The sequence below is a fragment of the Rana temporaria genome, chromosome 5, assembly GCF_905171775.1.
Source record: "Rana temporaria chromosome 5, aRanTem1.1, whole genome shotgun sequence".
Lineage (NCBI taxonomy): Eukaryota > Metazoa > Chordata > Amphibia > Anura > Ranidae > Rana > Rana temporaria.
In genome coordinates, this window is record NC_053493.1 from 247,359,873 (window position 1) to 247,387,520 (window position 27,648).

Genomic DNA, 27,648 nt, shown 5'->3' on the forward strand with positions numbered 1-27,648 from the left:
CACAAAGCAAGTACGCCGGCGTATCTACTGATACGCCGGCGTACTTTCAAATTTCCCGCGTCGTATCTTTGTTTTGAATCCTCAAAACAAGATACAACGGCATCCGTACGCCTTCGGATCTAAGATGCAATTCTTCGGCGTCCGCTGGGTGGCGTTCTCCGCGTCGAGTATGCAAATTAGCTATTTCCGACGATCCACGAACGTACGAGCGGCCAACGCATTCTTTTACGTCGTCTCTAGTCGGCTTTTTTCGGCGTATAGTTAAAGCTGCTGTTTGGTGGCGTACTCAATGTTAAGTATGGCCGTCGTTCCCGCGTATAATTAAAAAAAAAAAAATTTGTTTGCGTAAGTCGTTCGTGAATCGGGCTGGACGTAATTTACGTCCACGTCAAAACAATGACGTCCTTGTGACGTCATTTAGCGCAATGCACGGTGGGAAATTTAGGGACGGCGCATGCGCAGTTCGTTCGGTGCGGGGACACGCTTCATTTAAATGAAACACGCCCTCCTACTCGCCGATTTGAATTAGGTGCCGTTACGCCGCGAGAGATACACTATGCCGCCGTAACTTACGGTGCAAATTCTTTCAGGATTCAAACCAAAAAAAGTAAGTTACGGCGGCGTAGCGTATCTCAGATACGCTGCGCCGGGGCAGATCTTTGTGGATCTGCCCCTTTGTGTTTACAGGTAGTGGTAAAATATCACATTATAACATTACAGAGAATACACTATTCACCCCAACCTCTCTGCTCAAGAAAAATAATTACAGCCTGTATATGTGCAGATGGCTTTTTATATTGGGAAAGCACCTATTCTAACTGTTATAGATGACTCTTACAGACGCCAGGTATACTGAGGAGTCCCAACAATGTCACAGTAAATTTGCATGCAGCACCCAAACTAGGCAAATCACAATGGAATGCATCACTCATTATTTAATTTAAGCAGTAGAGCCCAATCTGCCGCAAACTGTAACCCGTAACCCGTATAGACTGGTTCTCTCATCCCTATGCTCGACCACAATCTAAGATGTCTGGCCAGTTTTAGAATCGCTGAATGTAGAAATATGGATGCAATGCAAGCTGTCTTTCATTTACACAGCAGAAAAGCGATGAGAAATGATTAATGGCAATCATTTAACACTGTCTGTTAACTCTAAAATAAGAAATTTAAGTTCTGGTTTCCACAAAAATATAAGATGTCCCTCCGGTACATGTGTTAAACTGAAAAGCAGAGCTTCTTTTTTTGAAATTACACTTGTGATGAGAAAATCGTGTCCTTTGGATCTTACTGTACAGCCAAAACTCAGAAACCCGATCTAAGCAGGCAGTACTATGAAAAAACAGATGTTTTTACAGTTAGATGTGACTTTGACACAGAGAATTTTGTCTTGTCTTTATTACGAAGCAGGAGCCCCAAATATATGCCTGGTTGTTATTATTGACCAGTATTGTGATTTGTGGAAAGAGCCCAGGCTGTAAGCATTAATAAGAACCGTGAAGAAATGTCAATTCTGTAGTTTGCTACAATTGTATGAAATAGGTTTTTCTGTGGGCAGAAGAGACCTGAAAGGAAAACAGAAGATTGTCATTACTAACTGCAGGTTCATGTCGGACTACAGCTCTATTTCTTTGTAGTTGCACATACATACTGTATTAGACTTAGTAGAGGTCCTTTGGGTCACTAGTATAGCTTTTTTTATACTTTTTTTTTTCACAAGAAAAGCTTTTTTTAGGCTTCATTTCCATGGACGTTTTTGGACGTTTTTACAGCCACTTTTCTGAGCGTTTTTTGCAGCTTAAAAACGGCTCTTCATGTTAGTCTATGGCCTCATGCCCACCAGTGTTAGAGCTGTAAAAACGGCAGACGTTAAAAAACGCTTAAAAAAAAAAAAAAAAAAAACATGGACAGGCATTTTAAGCTGTAAAAAAGGCTAAAAAAAGTGTCTGTAAAAACGTCCATGGAAATGAAGCCTAAAGCTGGAGTTTCAGAACGCACTGGTTCTGGTTTTTTTTTGCAGCTTAAAAACTGCTCAGCCATCTACAGCTCAAAAACGTCATGGTGGGCATGAGGCCATAGACTAACATGGATAGCCGTTTTTAAGCTGCAAAAAACGCTCAGAAAAGTGGCTGTAAAAACGTCCAAAAACGTTAATGGAAATGAAGCCTTATACTTATTGCAGTTTGTCACGGACTTTACAGGTAGCAGATACACCAGAAGAGACATACAAGATGAGAGAAACTTTAATGCCATGTACACACAAACTGATTTTCCGTTGGAAAAAAATCTGATGTTTTTTCCAACTGAATTCCACTCAAGCTTGGCTTGCATACAAACGGTCACACCAAATTCCAGCCGTCAAGAACGCAGTGACGTACCACACTACGACGAGCCGAGAAAAATTAAGTTCAATGCTTCCGAGGCATGCGTTGAATTGTTTCCGAGCGTGCATGTTTTTTTCCCGTCGGAATTCAGGATTTTCTCTATCTAAACGAACATGTTCTCTATCTAAGTCTGTCAGAATTTCTGACGAAAAAAGTCAGATGGGGTATACACACGGGCGGAATACCGGATGAAAAGCTCCCATCTGACTTTTTTCATCGGAAATTCCGACCGTGTGTACAAGGCATAAGAGTTTCATGCAATACCAATCATGTCATTTTATTGCTTTTGTAATGAATTGGACCTAGCCTCAGGTATTTTTTATTTATTTTTTGGTAAGTGCATGCTAAATAATATGTAAAAAGACATGCAGAAGTGTATAATGTCACAGACATAGGTGTGCGCACAGGGTGTGCTGGGTGTGCCTGGGCACACCCTAATCACCTCATGTACATTAACATTATCCAGGAGTGGCACCAGGTGGGTGGTTTGGGGTGCCAGTGGCCAGTGTAAATGCCCCCATTATATTAAAGGCTAGGTTCAACTATAGGAACACACTACACTCATATTTAGAGTGTAGCATAATATGCCCCCAATCAACTCTCTCCCACCATCAGAGCCTCCTCCATGTGGCAGCAGGTGGATTTTATGCGTGTTTGAGCTTTGGGGTGCACACCCTAATACAATAGGCTGCGCACACCTATGGTCACAGAGATCATAGTTCTACTGCTGACAATGCCCTTATCTGCTTTACTTTCCAGAAGGACAATGCCATCTTTGTTCAGGCATCATTCTGGGTCAGCATTTACCTAATGGACTAAGGTGTAGTTTCAGACACAACCAAGTCACTTAGGCTGGTCATACACTATACAATTTTCTTATTCAATTTCCCTGAGATTTACCTTCAACTATGAAGTGCAAGGGCCTGCCTGATTGCATACAAATTAAAGGTGTTCAGGTTTGACCTTATATTATATGTTTTTGGTAAATCTAAAGGAAAATTGTGCAAGAAAATTGTATAACGTATGTCCAGCCTTAAAGTGGTTCTAAATGCAGAAAGTTTTTTTTTTACCTGAATGTATTCTGTGCATACAGGTAAAAAAACCTTCTGAAAGCAGTTGCCCCAGCCCACCCTATACTCACTGGCCCAGATTCTCAACCGAGATACGACGGCGTATCTCCAGATACGCCGTCGTATCTCTGCGTTGAGCCGTCGTATCTAAGTTACGCATAGATATCCATTAGATCCGACAGGCGTAAGTCTCTTACGCCGTCGTATCTTAAGTGCAATTTTGTTTTGGCCCGCTAGGTGGCGCTTCCGTCGAAATCCGTGTCGAGTATGCAAATTAGCTAGATACGCGAATTCCCGAACGTACGCGCGGCCGAGGCAGTAAAGTTACAACGTTTACGTTAGGCTTTTCCCGGCGTATAGTTGCCCCTGCTATATGAGGCGCAGCCAATGTTAAGTATAGTCGTCGTTCCCGCGTCGAAATTGTAAAAAGTTACGTCGTTTGCGTAACTCGTTTGCGTAACTCGTCCGTGAATGGGGCTGGACGTCATTTACGTCCACGTCAAAACCAATACGTCCTTGCGACGTATTAGGAGCAATGCACACTAGGAGATTTCCACGGACGGCGCATGCACCGTTCGTGAAAAACGTCAATCACATCGGGTCACAGTAGATTAACATAAAACACGCCCCCCCTTCCACATTTTAATTAGGCGGGCTTACGCCGGCCGATTTACGCTACGCCGCCGCAACTTACGGAGCAAGTGTTTTGAGAATACAGCACTTGCCTGTGTAAGTTGCGGCGGCGTAACATAAATCAGATACGTTACGCCGCCGCAAAGATACGCCAGTCTACTAGAATCTGGCCCATAGTGCCTTGAAAAAGTCCCTTGAAATTTTCCACATTTACAAACAAAAACATAAATGTATTTTGTTGGCATTTTCTATGAAAGACCAACACAAACTGGCACATAATTGTGAAGTGGAAAGAAAATTATAAATGGTTTTCAAAATCTTTTACAAATAAATATGTGAAAAATTTGGTGTACATTTGTATTCAGCCCCACTGAGTCAATACTTTGTAGAACCACCTTTCGCTGCAATTACAGCTGCAGGTCTTCTTGGGCATGTCTCTACCAGCTTTGCACATCTAGAGAGTGACATTTTTTCCAATCTTCTTTGCAAAATTGCTCAAGCTTTGTCAGATTGGATGGAGAGCATCTGTGAACAGTAATTTTCCAGTCTTGCCACAGATTCTCAATTGGATTTAGGTCTGGACTTTGACCGGGCCATTCTAACACATGAATACATTTTGATATAAACTATTCCATTGTAGCTCTGGCTGTATGTTTAGGGTCGTTGTCCTGCTAGAAAGTGAACTCTGACCAGCTTCCCTGTTCCTGCTGATGACGTTTTCAGGGTGATATGGAGTTTTAGTTTTCCGCCACACATAACGTTTTGGTTTTAGGTCAAAAAGTTCCATTTTGGTCTCATGTGACCAGAGCACCTTCTTCCACATATTTGCTGTGTCTCCCACATGGCTTCCTGCAAACTACAAACAGCACTTCTTATGGCTTTTTTTTATGATGTCAGGTGGATGGAAAATGTCTTGGTAAGTGTGCAGTTGTGCCATACTCTTTCCATTTTCAGATGATGGATTGAACAGTGCTCCGTGAGATGTTCAAAGCTTGGGGTATTTTTTTACAACTTAACCCTGCTTTAAACTTCTCCACAACTTTATCCCTGGCCTGTCTGGTGTGTTCCTTGGCCTTCATGATGCTGTTTGTTCACTAAGGTTCTTTAACAAAAATCTGAGGGCTTCACAGAACAGCTGTATTTATACTGAGATTAAATTACACACAGGTGGACGCTATTTACTAATAAGGTAACTTCTGAAGCAATTGGTTCCACTAGATTTTAGTTAGGGGTATCAGAGTAAAGGGGGCTGAATACAAATGCACGCCACACTTTTCACATATTTATTTGTAAAAAATGTTGAAAACCATTTATCATTTATTATGTGCTACTTTATGTTGGCATATCACATAAAATCCCAATAAAATAAATTTGCTGATTGAGGTAGTAACATGACGAAATGTGGAAAATTTCAAGGGGTATGAATACTTTTTCAAGGCACTGTACATCCAATGTACAAACAGGTATTATCAGCAAGGGCCCGACAAGAGTCTTAAGAGAACTGTGCATATATACCTGGGTATACAGTATATAATGGAGTTGCATGGGCTCTGAGTATGATCGTGATGTGGCGTCCATCTTTGGAGCTTTTCATCATCTTCAAAACAGTAAAGTGAAAGGCAGAGCACAGAGTGGTGACAATAAAATCCAACACTTTAAATCATGAAGAAATATGCATCCACTTACGTTTAAAACAGGGTAATTCAGCCTCAGTGTACATAAAGCGAGTTCATCACATCAAACTGTGCCATAAATTAGCATGTCTGAAGGAGAGTCAGAGTCAGTCTACCGTGCGCATAGGGTGTGCCAGGTGTGCCCCGGCACACCCTAATCACCCTTTACAACACAGATTCCCCCTACTGCCCTGGCTCCCCCCTTCCACCTGCAGTGCTACCAGCTACCCTCCTCTCCTGCCAGCTGTTGCTGCAAGGATGTTTTAGGGTGAGTGGAGGAAGGGGCCAGTAAATATGTAATTGACCATCCCCTTCCCTTTCTGAATGAGCATTGTTAGTGATCAGTAGTGTGTGCTTAAGCTTTGGGGTGCACACCCTAATGCCATACGCTGCGCACACCTATGTCTGCCTAGCAGTACTAGGGTCATCAGTTCAAATCCCAACCACAACACTACCTGCCTAGAGTTTGCATATTCTGCCTGTGCCTGCATGGGTTTCCATGGGGCACTCTAGCTTCCTCACATACTCCAAAGACATGCTGCTAGGTAACTTGGCCCTAGCATGTGTATGAATGTGAGTTAGGAACCTTAGATTGTAAGCTCCTTGAAGGCAGGGGGGACTGATGTGATGCGTGTCGGAATTGCTACAGACGATCAGATTTTTTTTCCATCTGAAAATTTGAGAACCAGCTCTCAATCTTTTGTTTGCGGAAGTTCCGATAGCAAAAGTCCGATGGAGCATACACGCGGTCGGAATTTCCGTTCAAAAGCTCACATCGGACTTTTGCTGTCGGAATTTCCGATCATGTGTATGGGGCATTAGACTCTCTATTTAATTTCTCCCTCCGGGGTTTTCAACCCAGACCCACAGAGACAGTAATTGATGTACATAATTAAACATCAAGCAGCGAAGCCACTTACAGAGAGTAGAGGGCACCAGATCCTTGCATGTCTTTTGTCATAACTCACTGTATTGGGTGCTGGTGCATCAGAAGAGGCATAACAGGGGGAGGTTCTGTGGGAGTTTGTTAGTTGAAAAAAACTGTAGATTCTGTCACAGTTGCATCAAAACCCATGCTGAGACATGGTCTTTCTTTAATGTATAGCCTATGGGTGGAGTCGGAAGCCCCGAAGGAATTACCATTCATACAAGCATGGGAAAGAGAGTTGGATGTTGAATTTTCAGAGACTCAGAAAACAACATTTTTTAACTTTACACATAAAGCCTCCTTAGCTACCAGATATCAGGAGGGAGGTTTTAAGATCTTAACTAGATGGTACAAAACCCCCGTCTCAATAAATCGGATATTTCCAGAAGTATCAGATCAGTGTTGGCGCTGTGGAGAAGAGGAGGGTACTATGCTACATGTATTCTGGACATGTTCAAAGTTAAAAGAATTTTGGAAAATGGTTACGGACACGGTAAAAGAAATTACAGACGTGGAGCTAGGAGGAAACCCCCGCCACCTATTTACTACTTGACTTCCCAATTTCCACGGCTAAGTTTAAAAAATCCCTATATAGACATTTACTGACAGCTGCAAGGGCATGTATTCCAATTCTGTGGAAAAGCACAGCTATCCCTACTAGACAACAATGGCTAGGTAGAGTATCAGAAATCCAACAGATGGAGAATCTGACCATGGGATTAAGAGAACAAGAGGAGAAGTATAGATTGATCTGGACCCCATACATAAGATATAGAGACCGGGACCTTTGAGGGGGGAGGAGGGGAGAGAGGAGAGGGGGACACCGGGGAAGTGTTCCCCTTTCTCTCTTTTTTTTTTTTTTTTTTGGGGGGAAGAGGTGGAGGGAGGTTGGGGAGGATAGGGTAGGGTATTGGAGATTGGAATAAGAGGAACAATGTTTTTTGATAATAAGATATCATTAATCTATGTAATAGTATATAGAAGCTATATATATCCGTAAATGAAGCAACTAAGTATGGATAAAAAAGAAAGGAAAAATTTATAGAATAAAAAATAAAAAAAAAAACCCAACTCTAGGGGTATTGTTTAGTTTTAATCATAGGGGGTATTATTTTAATGTCCCCCTGAGGAATAAAAAAAAATTGCTTCATCTGCAATACCCCCTCTCTATTTGAGAGTTCTAAACACTTCCTAAAAAGGTAAGTTTTCAAAACTTAAGCCAACAATGCATGAGGGGGCTACAGGAGGGAGAGGGAGAGCTGATTGTGGTGGTATGAGCAGGATGGGGTGAGGTGTTAGGTCCAGGCAAGGTGTCTAATACCCCGTACACACGATCTGAACTTTGTCCGACCAAATTCACATCGGAATTCCGACTGAATTCCATTGGAGGAAAAGAGAACATGTCCTCTATGTAAACGCCGAGGGAATTCATCGGAATATCCGATGGAAAAACTCAGATGGGGATACACATGTTTGGAATTTCCGATGGAAAAAGTCGTGTGTACGAGGCATTACACAAAGCACACCTCTTACTTCTTTTGCATGGCCTGTATTGGCAGCTTGCACATTAGCAGAGGCACAAAAAGATTAGAAACTTTAAGATCAAGCACCTATACAAAATGACACAACAAAGATTCTAAAGAGTTACTGACATGATTGCTATATGCAAATTTTGCCCAGGAAAACAAACCAACCCAATTATTTTGGCGGTGTAGAGGTTTGTCAGACTTGTTTCAAAACCTGATTAACCTGTCTATTTAATATCTTAGAATAGAGGGTGGTTTGCCAAGGATACATTTCGCTTAATATCTAATAAAGATATTGCGCTCTATAGAAATTTGATTTAATCCACACCCTGCCTATATAAAACAATGTGAGAAAGAACAGTATATTAACAGAGGACTTCCTGGAAAAAAAACAGGTTTCACCTAGAGAGGAACCTGGAAAAAAATTCTAGGATAATTGATTGCATTTTAAAAACACTGCAAGTATTTCTTCAGTGTTGTCACATGAAAAGATATAATAAAATATTTACAAATATGTGAGGAGTGTACTCACTTTTGTGAAATACTTTTGTGTTGTGCTATGAACAAGGCTCCTGCCGAAAGATTTGGGACTTAATTTCCAGAAGTGCCGGTGTTCTGATGAGCTGGTTCCTACCATGATATGGTTCCTTCCAGAGTGCGCAGGCGCAATCCGAGCCGACGGAAAAATCTGAGCGGGAACAGCTGTTCGTCAGCTGTAGACGTGCTCGCTCCCGATGGCTTATTATACACTATAGTACACGCCGCTCTACACAGCAACGGCCAGCAAGGGGTGGATGTGATATTGACCAGTGTTTTTTTGATTGGTTATCCACGCTGCTTTTTACAGCAAGGGGCGGATGTGATACTGAGAAGTCCTTTTTTGGGGGATGATAGAGCAGCGTGGATAACCAATCAAAAAAGCACTGCTCAATATCACATCCTCCCCTTGCTGTGTAGAGCGGCGTGTACTATAGAGCGCCGTGTATAAGCAGGCATCGGGAGCGAGCGCGTCTAAGCTGACAATCAGCTGTTGAGGCTCGGAGATTTCTGTCGCCTCCTACTGCGCCTGCGCAGTCGAGGCAGGAACCATATCGATGGAGGAACCAGCTTGACAAGACACCGGCTCGTGTATTCTTTTAAACCTATGTACATGTACAATGTAATTATGTAAAAATATGCCATGCTTGGGATTCTTCTCTAAAGATTTAGAAGCTTGCCTTCTGCATTGTATGGTAATGAGTGGAAACTCAACCAGTCCTAGGGCCAGCCATAGAAGAGTCCAAAGCCAAACGTTCTGCCGATCGAAAAATGTTTTGTTAATCTAAACAAAATCCAGCATGTTGGATCAGGCACTTTCTACGGTAATGAAAATTGTGCTCGGCAGCCGGTACTATTATGATGTGAAAAATAAACAACCAAAAATGTACGTTCGATTTTGGACTCATCTATGGCCTGCCTAAGCCTTTCTACTGGGGCAGACTTGCTTTGAACTTGTTCCGAAATAGTCTGCAGTCTGCCATGACATTTTTTGCTTATGCAGCCCATACATTATAGTTTTTTTTTTAATCAACCAGCAGGTTGAATGAAAAAAAACTGACCTGATTCCCCCATCTACATATTTGATGTGGATAGGGGGAATCCTCCCCACTGAGCTTTTGTATTCTGACAGCGGGGAGACTTCCTCACTATCTGAATACAGTGATCAGCACTTGCAGGCTATAGGGAAAATCTGACAGGGTGGTTGTACAGAAGTTGATAGATAGATCAATTTCTGTACAACCACGCGGATTGAAGGGACAGACCAAATTTTGATCCATGGATTAGCAGAATAAAAAACACCTAAATGTAATCAATTAATCAAAAAGAAACGTTTTGCCCAGCCAACTTATTCTTAATATAGTTAACCTCACAAACCACAACCAAACGAGAATCATTATTCCAAGACAGGCCTTAAACCGACTGCATAGAGTCCTCCAGTAAGGACAAGAACCATGGAAAGACAAGAAATCAATAGCCTGGGGCACAATCACAACCAACTAGCCCTTTCATAACAGAGGTAGATATCTGTAGGCTAAATACAGTGTGCTATGCAAGACACTGAGTGATCATGGTGAGGCATGATGAAAAGTGGGTGTTCTGAAATGTCATGGCTTAGTGTCACACAGCTGGAAAATAAATTGGTGCTAAAAGGTTTCCCTCAGCCTGATGTTGTGACTGCTGGTTTGAACAGGGTACAGGTGCCCACCATGTATTACAGATTGTGAGTCCTTCCCTGATCTATGTCTGAATGTTGAAGTATCTTCTTTAATGCCCCCCAGCCCAGGCCTCCCTTGTATAGAACTGCAGGGGAGCCTGCAGAAGAGACACAATCAGAATAAAAATAAACCTTCTGTAATTTGGGGAGAGTGAAGCTAACAATGATTGAGGAATCCCTGGCAAAGTTTTGGATGATTGGAACAGCGTTGAGGCAATGTATGCAGCAAAGGAGTAAAAAAAAAAGTATTCGGCCCCATACACACGATAGAATCCATCCGCTGAAAAATCCCAGCGAATGGGTTTCAGCGGATAGATCCTATGGTGTGTACACTCCAGCGGATCTGTTTCCGCGGATATTTATCCCCTGGGATGGATTCCAGCAGATCGAATATTCGCTGACATGCTAAACAAATCTATCTGCTGGAATCCATCCCAACGGATGGATCCGCTGGTCTGTATAGACTCACCGGATCCATCCGTCCGAAGAGATCCCCCGCATGCGTCGTAATGATTCGACGCATGCGTGGAATTCCTTATATGACAGCGTCGTGCACGTCGCCGTGTCATAATCGCGGCGACGGCGCGACACGTCATCGCCAGAGGATTTCGGCGCGGATTTCAATGCGATGGTGAGTACACTCCATCGCAGAGAAATCCGCTGAAATCTTCGAGAGGATTTATCCGCGGAAACGGTCCGCTGGACCGTATTCGCGGATAAATCCTCTCGTGTGTATGGGGCCTTCCTCGGGAGCAAGAATTAGGAAGTTGCCAGAGCAGCATGTACCCGTGCAGAGCAAGGGGAAACCTCTGCATCACATAAATGAAGAGGTCTGGTTAAACCTCCTGGCTTTTGTCTTGGTCAAATCAAGTCTTGCATAGTATCAGACTGAGAAACAACGATAGGATTCCTGGTCTTAGCACATTCCCATGGGTTAGTGTGGACCCACTGCTTCACCAGACAAGACAAACAATAGGTCAGCAGCACTAGTTCCAGAGTGGTCGGCTGGAGAATTGTTACTTGTGCAGTAGAATGGAATACAGATATTTGTTTTCAGTCATATATTTTTCTAATCTAAACAGTGAAAGAAACATTTGGCTCTGCTACACAGACATGCTTGGCCCAATTGAATTTTGTTTAAACTGGAACACCAGAGTATAAGCCACGCTTTAATAAAACAAAGAGGGTAGAAGAACAATTACTATAATTCTGTTTGTTTTTAATTAACAGTTACAGAAGCCAGAGGGAACATAATGCACTTAATGAGTCCACTGTCATTAATCAAAGAGCAAATTAAACATAACTGAGAAGCAGAAAAATTCCCACACACACAAACAAAGGCCTTAATAGCGGTACCCGTGTGATTTTTAAATGCTTTTTGTTTCAAAGTGAACCTGTGAGGACAGAAATGGAAGGTGCCATTGCTACACTCACATGTGAGATCACATGGGAGTGTACGCAATTGGCTGCGAGAGCCGGCAGCCTCCCATTGCTTTCAATGGGGCTGCCTACCCCCACTGAGGTTCTACATATACCGTATTTATCGGCATATAACACGCAAGGTGTATAACACGCACCTTCATTTTAAGAGGGAAGTTTCAGGATTTTTTTTTTTAAATAAACATCTTTGAAGCAAAATAAGGGTCAGTGCCCATCAATACAGTCTGATCAATGCCCATCTGCAGCCTCAAAATTGCCCATCAATGCAGCTTGATCAATGCCCATCTGCAGCTTCACCATTGCCCATCAATGCAGCTTAATCAATGCCCATCTGCAGCCTCCCCATTGCCATGAATGCAGCCTGATCAATGCCCATCTCAAAGAGTGGGCGGGATGAGCGCCTTCAGATCACATTATGCAAAATAAGGGTCAGTGCCCATCAATGCAGTCTGATCAATGCCCATCTGCAGCCTCACAATTGCCAATCAATGCAGCTTGATTAATGCCCATCTGCAGCCTCCCCATTGCCATGAATGCAGCCTGATCAATGCCCATCTCAAGGAGGGGGCGGGATGAGCGCCTTCAGATTACATACAATCTCCTGTTCACTCTACGGCCTCTTTAATACAAAGTCCCGCCTCCTGGACCGGTTTCTATGATAGACAGAACACTGGTCCAATGCCAGCCCAGGAGACAGGACTTCCTAGTACAGAGGCCGCTGAGTAAACAGTAGATTCTCACTGTATGTAAACTGATGACGCTCGACTCGCCCCCCTCCCCGTTCTCTCCGAGTCAGCCCAAATTGCAGTATCGGCGTATGACACGCTCACACTATTTGCAACCGATTTGCAGGGTGAAAAAGTAAGTGTTATACACCAATAAATACAGTAATCGTCAGCAGGGTGCATTCGTATGTGTGAATGCAACCTTAAAGTCTTTGGGGCAGATCCACAAAAGGATTACGCCGGCGTATATACTGATACGCCGGCGTAATTTTAAATTTCCCGCGTTGTATCCTTGTTTTGTATCCACAAAACAAGATACGACGAAATCCGCATCGAGTATGCAAATTAGCTAGTTACGGCGATCCACGAACGTACGTCGGGCCGGCGCATTTTTTTATGTCGTTTTCCTTCGGCTTTTTCCCGGCGTATAGTTAAAAGCTGCTATATGGTGGCGTACTCAATGTTAAGTATGGCCGTAGTTCCCGTGTACAATTTAGATTTTTTTACGTCGTTTGCGTAAGTCGTTCGCGAATAGGAATTTGCATAGAATGACGTCACTATCGTAAGCATTGGCTTTTTCCGGTTAAATTTCGAGCATGCGCACTGGGATACCCCCAGGGATGGCGCATGCACAGTTAAAAAAAAACGTTGTTTACATCGGGTCACGACGTATTTACATAAAACACGCCCCCATTACATCCATTTGAATTCCGCCCCCTTATGCCGCAAGAGATACACTACGCCGCCGTAACTTACGGCGCAAATTCGTTGAGGATTCAAAACAAAAACAAGTAAGTTACAGCGGCGTAGTGTGTCTTAGATACGCTACGCCCAGCGCACTAATGCGCCGTTGTACGTGGATCTACCCCTTTGGCTTTACAATCTGAAGTCATTCATATGGAACAAGCATGGAAATCTCATTCTTCATACTTGTTCAAGGTCATTGACCCAATAGGTAGTGACATGCTTCAAGAGCTGGTCAGACTGCAGACCAGGCTTGCCAACCGTCAGTAAATTTACAGACATTTGTAAATATCAGGGATTTTTACAAATGTCTGTACATATTAGTGGCTGATCATTTTTCATGATGTGTTGACTTTTTAGGTGTAAACCAGCCAAATTACGTGTTATGGGTATTGTCCGTGTTTCCATAGTGTGTTTAAACTGTTTAAATATCAATTGACTTAGTTCTTAGGAGATCTGTCATTTTTCAGTCTGCCAGTAAAAGTGTGCTCCATCAGTAAATTTTCCATGTTTTGTCAGTAAAAAATGCTACGGGTGGTTGGCGTCACTACTGCAAACATGTTACAGAAGACCATCAGAGATGGCAGATATGCTGCAGGAAACAGACAAAGAATGTCAGAGAAACACAGTGAGAAACTAAGGCAAGAGATGCCATAGAGAGGAGGACATGCTAAAGAAATATAGCCCAGGACTGCAGACATCCTGATGTATACAATGGCCCAGATTCAAGAAGCTATTGCGCCCGCGCAACCATAGGTTGCGCGGCGCAATAGCTGTTTTGCTCCCGCGTAGCGAATGCCCCTGATTCAGGAACATCGCTACGCGGACTGCAGCCTAGGATATGACAGACATAAGCCTCCTTATGCCTTCATATCTCAGGCTGCATTCTTGCGTTGGCCGCTAGGGGGCGCGGCCATTGTGATCGGCGTATAGTATGCAAATTGCATACTACCACCGATTCACAAAAGTTGCGCGGGCCCTGCGCACGCAAGGTATGGAGTTTCCGTACGGCGATTTTAGCGTAAGGCTGCTCCTACTCATAGTAGGAGCAGCCAATGCTAAAGTATAGCCGCCCTTCCCGCTCGTGAAATTTAAATTTCACGTCGTTTACGTAAGTGATTCGTGAATGGCGCTGGACGCCATTAACGTTCACTTAGAAGCAAATGACGTCCTTGCGACGTCATTTGCCGCAATGCACGTCGGGAAAGTTTCCCGACGGAGCATGCGCTGTTCGCTCGGCGCGGGAGCGCGCCTAACTTAAATGATTCCCGCCCCCGGCGGGATCATTTACATTAGGCGCCCTTACGCAGGGCAAATTAGCATAGCGCCCGCGCAATTTACGGAGCTACTGCTCCGTGAATCGCGGGCAAATCGAAATATTTGCGTGGGCGCAGAGCAAAAATCGTTGCCCTTTGCCCACGCAAATATTGCGCGATTCTACCTGAATCTGGGCCAATGACTGTGGGCAATGCTGCAAGATAAAATCAAAGACTGCAGACATACAAGGAGGAAAAGAAAAAAGGAAAGAAAAACAAAAACTATTTATAAATGGTGGTGGAATGCTCAAAACAATATTTAACTAGCGTAATCAAGTGTAATTAATGTTTTCCTTCATTTGTTTAAGTTCCAGTTGTGACAGTATGAGAACTTTGATATGTTACTGCAGTTCTGGAAGGTGGGCATAGTGTTATGGTGCGGAAATTCTGGCAGTGAGGCTACTAAACAGTTTATTGGTTCCATGCCAATTCAGCCCTTTGGTCACATCAGGGTTGAAGGCAATTAAATGTTAATTATCAAACAGCAACATTTTGCTGAACATCAAATTGTTTCTAAACAAATCTGAATCACAGAGATCAAGGCATGCATAATATGTCCGCTAACTTTCTGCTCAGCTCTGCTTCTCTTAAAGTGGATGGCACAATGTAGAGAATAAGATTTCCTATCATCTGTGCCCAGTCTTGCCACACAGAGTTAATCCAGCTCTGAGCAATCCTCTTTTTATTGTTCAGGGAAATAAAACAGACTTCCGGATAAAAACCAAAGTCCTTGCTTGAGTGACAGGTTATTTACATATCTCGTGCACTGCTTGCAGACATACACAGCTTCTGTAAAAAGTGCTCAATTCACATCCCCCTCCCCTCTTCCCTCCAGCTCTATGTACCGTATTTTCCGGCGTATAAGACGACTTTCTGGATGCAAAAAAATGCATCCAAAGTCGGGGGTCGTCTTATACGCCGGGTACGGTCTCAGTACTCACTTTTTTTTCCCCAGCGGTGACAGTCTCCATACGGCGAGCACGAGCGTGAATGATTTCAAAGCCGTGCCTTCTCTTCAGAGTGTTCTGTGATAGGAGGAACACAAATCTTCCCAGCAGCGCCTCTGTTCTGTGTTCCTCCTATCACAGATGCCTTCTCATCCTCGGACGAGATGAGAAGACGTCCGTGATAGGCGGAAACAGAACAGAGGCGCTGCTGGGAAGATTTGTGTGCCGCCTATCACAGAACACTCTGAAGTGAAGGCGCGGCTTTGAAATCATTCACGCTCGCGCTTGCCGTATGGAGACTGTCACCGCTGGGGAAAAAAAAGTGAGTGTTATTGCACTGGGGGGGGGGGGGGGCAACAAGTTCAGGCATGTAATGGCAATGTGGGGGCATGTAATGGCACAGTGGCAATGTGGGGGCATGTAATGGCACAGTGGCAATGTGGGGGCATGTAATGGCACAGTGGCAATGTGGGGGCATGTAATGGCACAGTGGCAATGTGGGGGCATGTATTGGCACAGTGGCAATGTGGGGGCATGTAATGGCACAGTGGCAATGTGGGGGCATGTAATGGCACAGTGGCAATGTGGGGGCATGTAATGGCACAGTGGCACAGTCTGGGCATGTAATGTAATGGCACTGTCTGGGAATGTAATGTAATGGCACAGTCTGGGCATGTAATGTAATGGCACAGTCTGGGCATGTAATGTAATGGCACAGTGAGGAATGTAATTGCACAGTGAGGAATGTAATGGCACAGTGAGATTTGAAAAAGCCTGTTTCTGTCAGCGGTTCTGGCTCCCCCTCAGCTTCCAGAAAGACTAGAAGGAAGGGGGTAGTCTTATACAGTGAGTATATCCCAAAACCAACATTTTTCCTGGAAAATTAGGGGGTCGTCTTATACGCCGAGTCGTCTTATACGCCGGAAAATACGGTATATTCTGATGGCTGTTGCATTTTCTCATGGCACTAAACTGTGACTCACCCCATATTTTGAAAACATTTAATCAAAACACATGTGAATTGTGCACTTTTTTTCAGAAGCAAGGACTTTGGTTTTTATCTGGAAGTCTGTTGTATTTCACTGAACAATAAAAGATGATTGCTCAGAGCTGGATTAACTCTGTGTGGCAAGACTGGGCACAGATGATAGGAAATCTTATTCTCTACATTGTGACATTAAAAAAAAAAATTTGGGGTTTACATCCACTTTAAGCCTCATACACACGATTGGACTTCAAACAAACTTTTCCGTAAATTTTTGTTTGAAGGGAGTTGGCCGGGCACACCCATAGCATTCACACGGCAGGAACGTTTTCTGCAAACGTTCCCAAAACGTTTCCAACATCACGTGTTTATTCTGCTCTTTTCTGCTCTTTAACGCCACCCTTTGGTCAACTTCTGCTATTGTTGGTTGATTTTAACATTGATTTTGGGCATGCGTGTTTGTACACACGATATGACTTTGCACCGTAGGACTTTTGTTGCCGAAAAGTTTGTCCGTTTGCAGAGCAAACTTTTGTCTGATGAAAACTGAAAAAGTTTGTCCTATGGAGCGTACCACAGTCGGATTTTTTGAAAATTTTGAGGCATGCATTCAGGAAAGAGTAACAAACTATAAATTAGTAAAAAAGTTTATTACATGTATTCATAAATGTGGTCCAAACCAATACAGACATACATATGTTGATTTGATATATATATATACACACATAATGGCCCAGATTCAAGAAGCAATTGCGCCTGTGTAACCATAGGTTACGCAGCGCAATTGCTTACTTGCTCCGGCGTTACGAATGCTCCTGATTCAGGAACATCGTAACGCCGACTGCAGCCTAAAATCTGCGTGGCATAAGACTCTTATGCCACGCAGATTTTAGGCTGCATTCTTGCGTTGTCCGCTAGGGGGCGCTCCCATTGTGATCAGCGTATAGTATGCAAATTGCATACTAACACCGATTCACAATTGTTGCTCGGGCCCTGCGTACGCAAGTTACGTCGTTTCCGTACGGCGTGCTTAGCTTAAGGCTGCTCCTGCTAATAGCAGGCGCAGCCAATGCTAAGGATACCCGTCGTTCCCGCGTCACGATGTTCGAATTTTACATCGTTTGCGTAAGTGAATCGTGAATGGCGCTGGACGCCATTCACGTTCACTTTGAAGCAAATGACGTCCTTGCGACGTCATTTGCCACAATGCACGTTGGGAAAGTTTCCCGACGGAGCATGCGCTTTACGATCGGCGCGGGAACGCGCCTAATTTAAATGATTCCCGCCCCCGGCGGGATCATTTACATTGCGCGCGCTTACGCCGGGCAATTTTGCCGGCGCGCCCTCACAATTTACGGAGCTACTGCTCCGTGAATCGAGGGCAGCGGCGCAAATTTGCGGGGGCGCAGGGCAAAATCGTTGCCCTGTGCCTCCGCAAAAAAAGAGAAAATCTCTTTGAATCTGGGCCATGACTTCATATACTGTATATACATATAATTGCAAGGGCATTGTATTTTTTTAATGGTGGCTCATACATCAATTTCTAAAATCATGAATTGTTCATAACATAGTAAAAAAAAGACAAACAGTCATACATATTATTACATATATTTATGTTACTTTGAGTAAAAACGCATGCGTTTCGCGTTATTCACCACTCATCAGGAGCGAATGCCACCAGGGTGTCTAAAGGGTATAAACAATGAGTCAGACTAGGTGAAAAGATGGAGAATTATTGAGGGGGAGTGATATAACATCCACACATACTTACAGGCTAACCATGAGTCTCGAGCGTGGCAACAATCACTGAAGGTGGGTCTTGGTTATCATCTAGCATGGGAGCTGAGGCGGCACACAGAGGCACAGCACCAGGGAGCAGAAACAAGGAAGTGTGCTGGAAGGTGTAACTGAATGAACAGTTACCATCAGACAATCCATGGTGATGTGCGATTGTTCGTCCCAAACATCTGAAAATAAATATGAAAATAAATATAAAATACGTATATTAGTATTAAGAAGTTAATTTGGATGTCTGATGAGGGAAAGGTTCTATGTGGTCCTATAAAATGGTGAATGTAACATAAGGAGTAGTGGGGTAATACATGTACCAAAAACCATGTGGTAAGATGGGCCGGTGGTTATTACTAAAGTGACATATTGAATATAATGTCCAAATATGAAGGGGTTTACAAGTGGTGAAAGGTTATTACATAGGTGGTCAAACACTGAACACCAGATTGTTGGTGGTAGAGCTGTTAATGCTGAATTCTAGATAGCTATATAAAAAAACATAAATGTATATAGTCATATGATAAAGAAAATATTTATTGTATTTGTAAATGAACCTGTCTTACTAACAGCCCAGGAGGTGTAATGGTACCACCCCAGACCCAGAGGGTAGGTCTATGGCGGTCTGTGCTCAGTGGAAGTGGGTTGTGTTAAGCTGGCTGTTATTCAACCTGGAAGACTGTGCATCTAGTAGTGTAACTACTGCAAGGGATAGTAAGTACTGCAAGAGATAATAAGTACTACAAGGGATAGCTAAGAATTAAAGTTACCCATTACAGGAAAAGCTGCTCTTTATTTTTAGGCCTTATTCACATGGGGTGATTTAATCTGTGCATCATGCAGGGCTGTCTTTTACTAGCACAGGAATGATCAGTTGTTGCGTGCGGCAGCAGTCCCATTGTTGTCTATTGTGACGCATCGGCTGCACGGACACAACTGCTGCTCTCAATATGGCATCCGTGTGGGTTAAGCTTGCATCCACATAGATGTCACGATGGGAGCAGCAGCTGTGTCCTTGTCACACCTGTACATCCACAATTCCAGTAAACACAGCCCTGTATGGGCATGGAGTAAATTGCCCGGTGTGAATGAGACCTAAATCTGCCGCGCTGCATATTTTTTTTTAAGTTGACTTTTGTAAACTCGGATCACAGGTTAACTCAAATTTAGTTTACAGATAGGTCCAGGACCTGGTTGTATTGTTGATGGGGGTGCTTGTATCACAAGGATGGCTAAACAGAATTACAAACCCCTTGGCAGGTAATATAATTAGCATATATGGTATTTTTTTGCTATCTTGCCAAGAGTTCCCTTTAAATGTAGTTGGATATGTCTAAATGCGAGTTTTGATCCTAATTTCTCGTAATATCAGGGGGAAACTGTCCAAAATTAGTAATGATTGCAGAAGTGTATGATAAGCATATTTGCTTTTCCCAGTGAATTTTCACAGATCCATTAAAGTTTTCTAGAGATCTAGGCTTCTAAACAGCACAGATGAGAAAACTCTATTCTGATGCAATATAATTTGTGGCAGTAGTTTCATAATAATAATAATTGTGATTTTATTTCCCCAGATTATAACAGCAGTGACCTAAAATCAGCATGCCGAAAACATGAACTCTATGTCAGTTTTCAAGATTTAGGATGGCAGGTAAGGAACTTTTATTGTTATCAATTTACATCATTAAAATTCTTTGTGTCCTATTGTCGTTATTACTTATTTGTTGGCATTCTACTCCGCCTGCGTAGCGGACTCACATTTATTTCTGTCATTTGATAAGTCATGCTGGAACGATTTTTTAGGCTTGTTTTCTTATGTCTTTTTATTTTTGTAAAAAGTTTTCGAAAAATACTTTTAAAACAGAAAAATCTTTGCGTCTTCAGCTTAGTAATGTTATAAAATATTTAAAAAAGTGTACAATATTTACTTAGGAGAATACAGTTAAAGGAGTTCTCTGACCTAAAAGTTTTAACCCCCGCTGTGCCCGGGCTGTAAAAAAATAGAAAATAAACTGTCACTTACCTGCCTACGATCCCCCGTTGTTCCGATATCGCCGTCCCGTTCTCCGGTCCCGGTCTCTTCCACTTCCTGGGGGTCGGTGACTCATAGTGCGCTCAGCCTATCAGTGGCCGCGACGGGACATTGCTGCGGCCGCTGATAGGCTGAGCGCACTATGAGTCACCGACACACAGGAAGCGGAAGGGGCCCGGGACCGGAGAACGGGACGGCGATATCGTTACAACGGGGGATCGTAGGCAGGTAAGTGACAGTTTATTTTCTATTTTTTTACAGCCCGGGCACAGCGGGGGTTAAAACTTTTAGGTCAGAGAACTCCTTTAACCTGGCTATATAGTAAACAAATATCTTATTCAATTTCCTTTAGATTTACCTTCAACTATGTAGTGCATGGTACGGCCTGATTGCAAAAAAATTGAAAGTGTTTAGGTTTTACCTTATATTATATGGCTTTGGTAAATCTAAAGGAAAATTGTATAATGTATGGCCAGCCTTAAAAAAAATACTTGTATTATTATTATTATTATTATTAGTAGTAGTAGTAGGAGTAGTATTGATATATTAAAGACCAACTCCAGCCAGGACTCTTGAATTCTCTTGAAAGCCCATCCACACCATTACCCCCTTATAATTACTGTACCTAACATGTTCACCCATCAGAGCTGTGGGCGAAGTCCTCTCCTAAGCTTCATGTTGGACAGTGTTGAAGCCTATATAGGGTTAAAGTAGAATTAAACACTCATTAGAAAATATAAATCCCTCTAGCTATACTTGAAACACTGATGTTTACCCCAAATACGCTTGCTTTAGCAGTGTCTGGAAGCCTTGTTGTCTCTCCACTGTGTTTCAGGCAAGCAGCACACACTATTCAAATCTACAGTCATGTTGCTTGCTCAGAAGGGTAGCTGGAACAGAGCTGCTCGCAGTCCCTGGCCTGGTGGGAAAAGCAGGAGAGTGATGTAAAGCAAGGACTTTGTTTCTGCCCATGTGTGAGGGTGGAAGCACGCATGTTAGGGTTGCTATCCTGGGGCTCAAGAGAGACCCTGACTGGAAGCATAGCCTCCCTGTAAGAGGAAGTACAGTAGGCATTAAGTTGGATGTAGGATTCTGCTAAAAGGATAGGATGCACAAAAAAAACATCAATGTGATAAGTATGTGAATTATGCTTTTACATATATACTTTGTCTTTGTGGGTTTAATAACACGTTAAAGCTGAATCTAGGGGGGTGCCGAGGTGGGTTGTTCTCCCCTGGACCAGTGGCATCAGCAGGGTGGACCTTATAATGGGGCACAGAAGCCCAGCCCAGCCCAACCACCATGGTGCAATAGCCACAAGGTTTGCGGGTGGCTTTAACCCTTTCTCGCCCGCTAGCGGAGGGGTAAAACCGCCCCGCTAGTGGCCGAATAGCGGTGCGAAGTTAGCGGTAAAGCGCCGCTAAAAATAGCGGCGCTTTACCGCCACCGCACCTCCCGCCCCAGTGTGAAAGGGGCCTAAAGGTCTTTAAAAACTCTTTAGAAACTCTGTATTGCTGGATGACATAATACTGAGAGCTAACAGTATTGTTATGTGTTGAAGGACTGGATCATAGCTCCAAAAGGCTACGCGGCTAACTACTGTGGAGGAGAGTGCTCGTTCCCACTAAACGCCCATATGAATGCCACAAACCATGCCATTGTGCAGACCCTGGTAAGTATTAATTAAATGTATTATGTTTGTCAGTGATTTCCTGTGCTTTCTGTTTGTTTTCATAGTTAAACCCAGGGCTTTTTTTCAGGGGGAACTCAGTTCCACCACCTATGGCTCAGACCCTTTGGTGCCCGCTCACCACAATCACTTGTAAACACAGAAGTCTGGTTTCTGTGTTTACAAGTGACAGATTTGTAACCCCCTGACCTCTGCACTCTGTATGTAATGCAATCCTGGCATTTAATGCCCCTTTAAGACCCTTCTACTGTTTGTGAAATATGAACGGGGTCGTGGTTGAGTTCCTGCACCTATTTTCTGAGAAAAAAAGCTCTGGTTAAACCATATGAATGATGTGTGAACTAAAACTATCTTCACTTCAGTAATGGCAAAATAAAAGCAATCAGTACGTCTGTAATATATGCACATTACCCCATGCTTTATTCTTATAAAAACAAAGGCAAGTTGAGAGAAATTCCTGTTGATCTACCAGAAATCCGGATAGCTCCTAACTTCCTGTTTGTGCTGACATCACTAACTTGGCTACACTGAAATCCCAAGCAGTGTTGTCGGCCCTGCCCAGTTCTCTTCTGCTGGACCCCAGAACACCTCCTTCTCTGCTTCTCTCTTTAACATAGGAGGATGTTCCATAGTCCAGAAGGGAGAGAAGTAGGTACTCCACACACCCGGACGTATGGAGTATAGGCAGCATCCATTGAGCAGAAAAAGATAAGTCGATATATTGACTCTTCTTTTAGCAAGTATGTAATTCTATACAAGTGACCTTGTGTTGACTGGGTCTCTTTAAAGCTACAGTGAGCACTGCCCAGTGGCTTATAGCAACCAAAAACAATAATTTTTCCTTTTTTCTGGCTACAGTTTATTGATAAAAGGTAACGTCTGCTTTAAGAGGCGTATTGCAGTTTGTTCATGATCCGTGCTTTTTACACTATTTTATTAATTAAAATTAATAAAATCGCTTGCTTTGATAATGTATTCGCAAGAGTGCTGTCGAACCGTTTTCTCCTGCAATTAGTGTTGAAAAGTTTTGTGACACTGCTGTAAGCACTGCACGTTTTTTTTATTCTTGTGCTTACTTACCATTCAGGGTTCCACCATAATGAGTGGAGTTCTAACAAATACACTCACCAGCCACTTTATTAGGTACACCTGCTCAATTGCTTGGTAACACAAATTGCTAATCAGCCAATCACACGGCAACAACTCAATGCATTTAGGCATCTAGATGCGATGAAGACAACTTGCTGAAGTTCACACCGAGCATCAGAATGGGGAAGAAATGGGATTTAAGTGACTTTAAACGTGGCATGGTCATTGGTGCCAGACGGGCTGGTCTGAGTATTTCAAAAGCTGCTGATCTACTGCGGTTCTCACACACAGCCATCTCAAGGGTTTATAGAGAATGGTATGAAAAATAAAAAATATCCAGTAAGCGGCAGTTAAGTGGATGAAAATGCCTTGTAGATGTCAGAGTGGAATGGGCAGACTGGTTTGAGATGATAGGAAGGCAACAGTAACTCAAATAACCTCTTGTTACAACCAAGGTATGCAGAATACCATCTCTGAATGCACAACACATCGAACCTTGAAGCAGGTGGGCTACAGCAGCAGAAGACCACACCAGAGGCCACAGTGGGCTACAGCAGTGGAAGACCACACCGGGTGCCACTCCTGTCAGCTAAGAACAGGAAACTGAAGGTACAATTCGCACAGGCTCACCAAAATTGGACAATAGAAGATTGGAAAAATGTAGCCTGGTCTGATGAGTCTGAATTTTAGCTGCGCCAATCAGATGGTAGAGTCTGAATTTTGCGTAAACAACATAAAAGCATAGGTCCATCCTACCGTGTATCAATGGTTCAGGCTGGTGGCAGGAGCAGGGCTCGAGTCCTGCGGGAATGCGTGGGAACGGCGTCCCTGCACTTTTTTCACAGCAGGAACGCCGTTGCCTTTGCAGGACTCGAGCAGAAGCGTTGTGACAACAGGCAACCGACTGACAAGTGTCAAGTAGCGGCAGCGCCTCCCCCCCCCCCCGCTCTGAGATCATGTGGTCACGGTCACACCAATTAAACACTTCTCCCGAGTCCCGCCGCTCCTGTGTGCTCCATGCAATCCACCTCCAGCATGTCTGTCCCAAGCAGTTTCACACTTCTCCCGAGTCCCGTCCCCCCTGTGTGCTTGTCTGTGAAGAAGGGGAGGTGGGCGGGAAGAATAAAAACAAGCATCCACACTGACAAACTGCTGAATAAACCAGTGAGCCAGACCCTGGGAACCATTCCAAGTGAGTGAGCACTTCCACTGACCACACCCTGCTCCCTCTCTCTGACCCCGCCTCTCTCTTACCCCCCTCTCTCTCTCTCTCTCTCTCTGACCCCCCTCCCCCTCTCTGACCCCTCTCTCTCTCTGACCCCCCTCTCTCTCTCTGACCCTCTCTCTATCTCTCTCTGACCCCCCCTTCTCTCTGACCCTCTCTCTCTCTGACACCCCCTCTCTCTTTCACCCCCTCTCTCTTTCTGACCCCCCTCTCTCTCTGACACCCCCTCTCTCCCCCTGAGCTCTCTCTCTCTCTCTCTGACACCCCCTCTCTCTCTCTGACCCCCCTCTATTTCTCTGACCCCCTCTCTCTCTCTGACCCTCTCTCTCTCTCTGATCCCCCCTCTCTCTCTGATCCCCCCTCTCTCTCTCTGACACCCCCTCTCTCTCTAGCTCTCTTCCTCTCTCCCCCTGAGCTCTCTCTGACACCCCCTCTCTCTGATCTCTCTCTCTCTGACACCCCCTCTCTCTGATCTCTCTCTCTGACACCCCTCTCTCTCTAGCTCTCTTCCTCTCTCCCCCTGAGCTCTCTCTCTCTCTGACCCCCTCTCTCTGATCTCTCTCTCTGACACCCCTCTCTCTCTCCCCCTGAGCTCTCTCTCTGACACCCCCTCTCTCTCTCCCTGACCCCTCTCTCTCTCTTTCCCTGACACCCCCTCTCTTTATCGCTCTCTCTCCCCCTGAGCTCTCTCTTCCCCTGAGGTCTCTCTCCCCCTGAGCTCTCTCTTAAGATATGTGAAAACATAATGAAAATGTTTACCCATAGGCTATGCATGCCTTTTTATTGAAAAGTAAAAAATAGCTCTAAATACTGTATTTATTCTATTTTATAAGCAGTCATGCAACCCTTTGGTATGCTGTTATCCCTCTAGCTCTCTGGGCTGGGGGCAAAGTCTGCTACATTTCTGTTGTATTGAGAGTGATAATTCCTAAAGGAGCCACTGTCAGTATTCTTCTAGGAATGACCTGGGGGCAGGGCCGTCTTTAAGACAGGGCAAAAGGATCCAATCAATATTAAAGGCAGATCTGGCCGGGCAGTGGCGGTGCGTCTATAGTGGGCACAGGAGCGCCGCCCCCTCTTTCCTGCACCCGTCACTCAACAATACATAGATTCATGCATTGCATGAATCTATGTATTGTCGCCGTTGCCACCCACTATTCAGGTGGCCGGCTCCCTGTTGAGCGCTGGCCATCTGAATAACAGCAGTGGGTGTGTTTTGGAAGTGTCTATCAGAGACAGCGGCTCTGATAGGCTTCCCCATTACAGCCTGTGGGCTCTAATCGGCTTCCAAATGGTTAACCAGATGGCGCACAGGGTGTGCGTTCCCTGGTTAACACTGACACGCGTCTCAGCCAATCAGGTTCACCGGGTCTGGTGACCGGTCACCTGATTGGCTGAAGCGACATCGATGGAGCGTGGAGAAGGATGGCTGACCCGAGAAAGGTAAGTGCCGGGTGGGGGAAGCAAACTGGCGGCATTTTATGGGGCAAACTGGCGGCATTTTACGGGGCACACTGGCGGCATTTTACATGGCAAACTGGCAGCATTTTACAGGGCAGGGCTGTCAGGGCGCGACAGGGCAAACTGGCGGTGTTTGAAGGGCAAACTGGCGGTGTTTGGGGGGGCAAGCTGGCGGTGTTTGGGGGGGGGGAACTGGAGGCAATTGATGGGCACAGTGGCGACAATTAATGGTACAGTGGCGACAATTGATGGGTACAGTGGCGACAATTGATGGCACAGTGGCTGCAATTGATGGGCACAGTGGCGACATTTGATGGGCACAGTGGCTGTGTTTGATGGCACAGTGGTGACAATTGATGGGCACAGTGGCTGCGTTTTATTGCACAGTGGCAACAATTGATGGCACAATGGCGACAATTGATAGGCACAGTGGCTGCGTTTGATGGCACAGTGGCTGCGTTTAATGGCACAGTGGCGACAATTGATGGGCACAGTGAGGCTGCAATTGATGTTTTTTTTTTTTGCGCCCCCCCCCCCCCCCCCCCCCCCCAAAAAAAAAATTTGAGCACCAGCCGTCACTATGACCGGGGGTTGTAGCTGCCTGTATAACCACTGGTAGTCTACTAGAGCATGTAGGACACTGTACCCTGGGCTGAAGAACCCTGTTCTTCTCATTGTAGTCACCTGGAATGGAACGGTCTGAAGCAGCTGCAATATGAACATTAAATGTGACGTTTTAATGAAAAAAATAAAGGTAATGTTACATATTAATTTGATTTTCTTTCAATTCACAGGTCCATCTCATGAATCCAGACTACGTGCCAAAGCCGTGCTGCGCTCCAACCAAGCTAAACGCCATCTCAGTGCTTTATTTTGATGATAACTCAAATGTTATACTTAAGAAATACAGGAACATGGTGGTGAGAGCATGTGGCTGCCATTGAGGAGAGAGGGGAAAACAGTCCTACTATAGTCAACCCTCAGAGGGGCCCCAGAGTCAAGTGAGGACCATAGAATAACAGCACATTGCTATTAAAGACTGAGACAATCAGAAGGAAGCATAGACAATGCTTATTTATAAAGAGATCAGTTTTGTATATTACACGTACTCACACTGCGCCGCCAAAGAGGGCCGTATCAATTCAGGATGGATATATGAAATGAAAGAGAATCGTTGGAAATAAGATTTTGAAATTGTATTTTAGTTAGCTTGGATCAAGCTGTGTTTCAACATAAAATAAATAAATAATATATACGATCTGTAATATCATCTTTTCCCTCCTTTGGTGGTCTAGAAGTCGAGATATCAGAGGGACTGGGAATATTGCACAAATGGTTAAAGTCAAGGAATTCTTTTCAAAAGGACGTAACACCAGCAGTACTTGTCATTGATATATATGTAAATAATGTTATTCCAAACATCTGCTCATATTTCTGCATTGTCCCAGGCAGTGGGGGATACACTACATATGGGGGGGGTCATATTATCTGGAAATTAACTGCTTATTGCCACAAACCCTGCAGTGCACTTATTGAATACATGGGTCAAAATGTACTGACTCTAAAGAGTTAAGGACCAGATTCACATAGAAGAGCGGCGGCGTAACGTATCGTAGATATGTTACACCGCCGCAATTTTTCATCGCAAGTGCCTGATTCACCAAGCACTTGCGATGAAAGCCTACCCCGGCGGCCTCCGGCGCAAGGCGGGCCAATTTAAATGGGCGTGTGCCATTTA

General features: G+C 44.2%; 1 protein-coding gene across 1 annotated transcript in view; it reads left to right on the forward strand.

The window, feature by feature from the left end:
* Positions 1–27,175, forward strand: part of BMP6 (bone morphogenetic protein 6) — a 274,521-nt gene extending 247,346 nt beyond the window's left edge. The window contains exons 5-7 of the mRNA XM_040353693.1: positions 19,988–20,064; positions 22,007–22,117; positions 26,705–27,175. Of these exons, the coding sequence (XP_040209627.1) occupies positions 19,988–20,064; positions 22,007–22,117; positions 26,705–26,854 (338 nt within the window). The 3' untranslated portion in view covers positions 26,855–27,175. The remainder of the gene's footprint in view (positions 1–19,987; positions 20,065–22,006; positions 22,118–26,704) is intronic.
* The last annotated feature ends 473 nt before the right edge of the window (positions 27,176–27,648 follow it).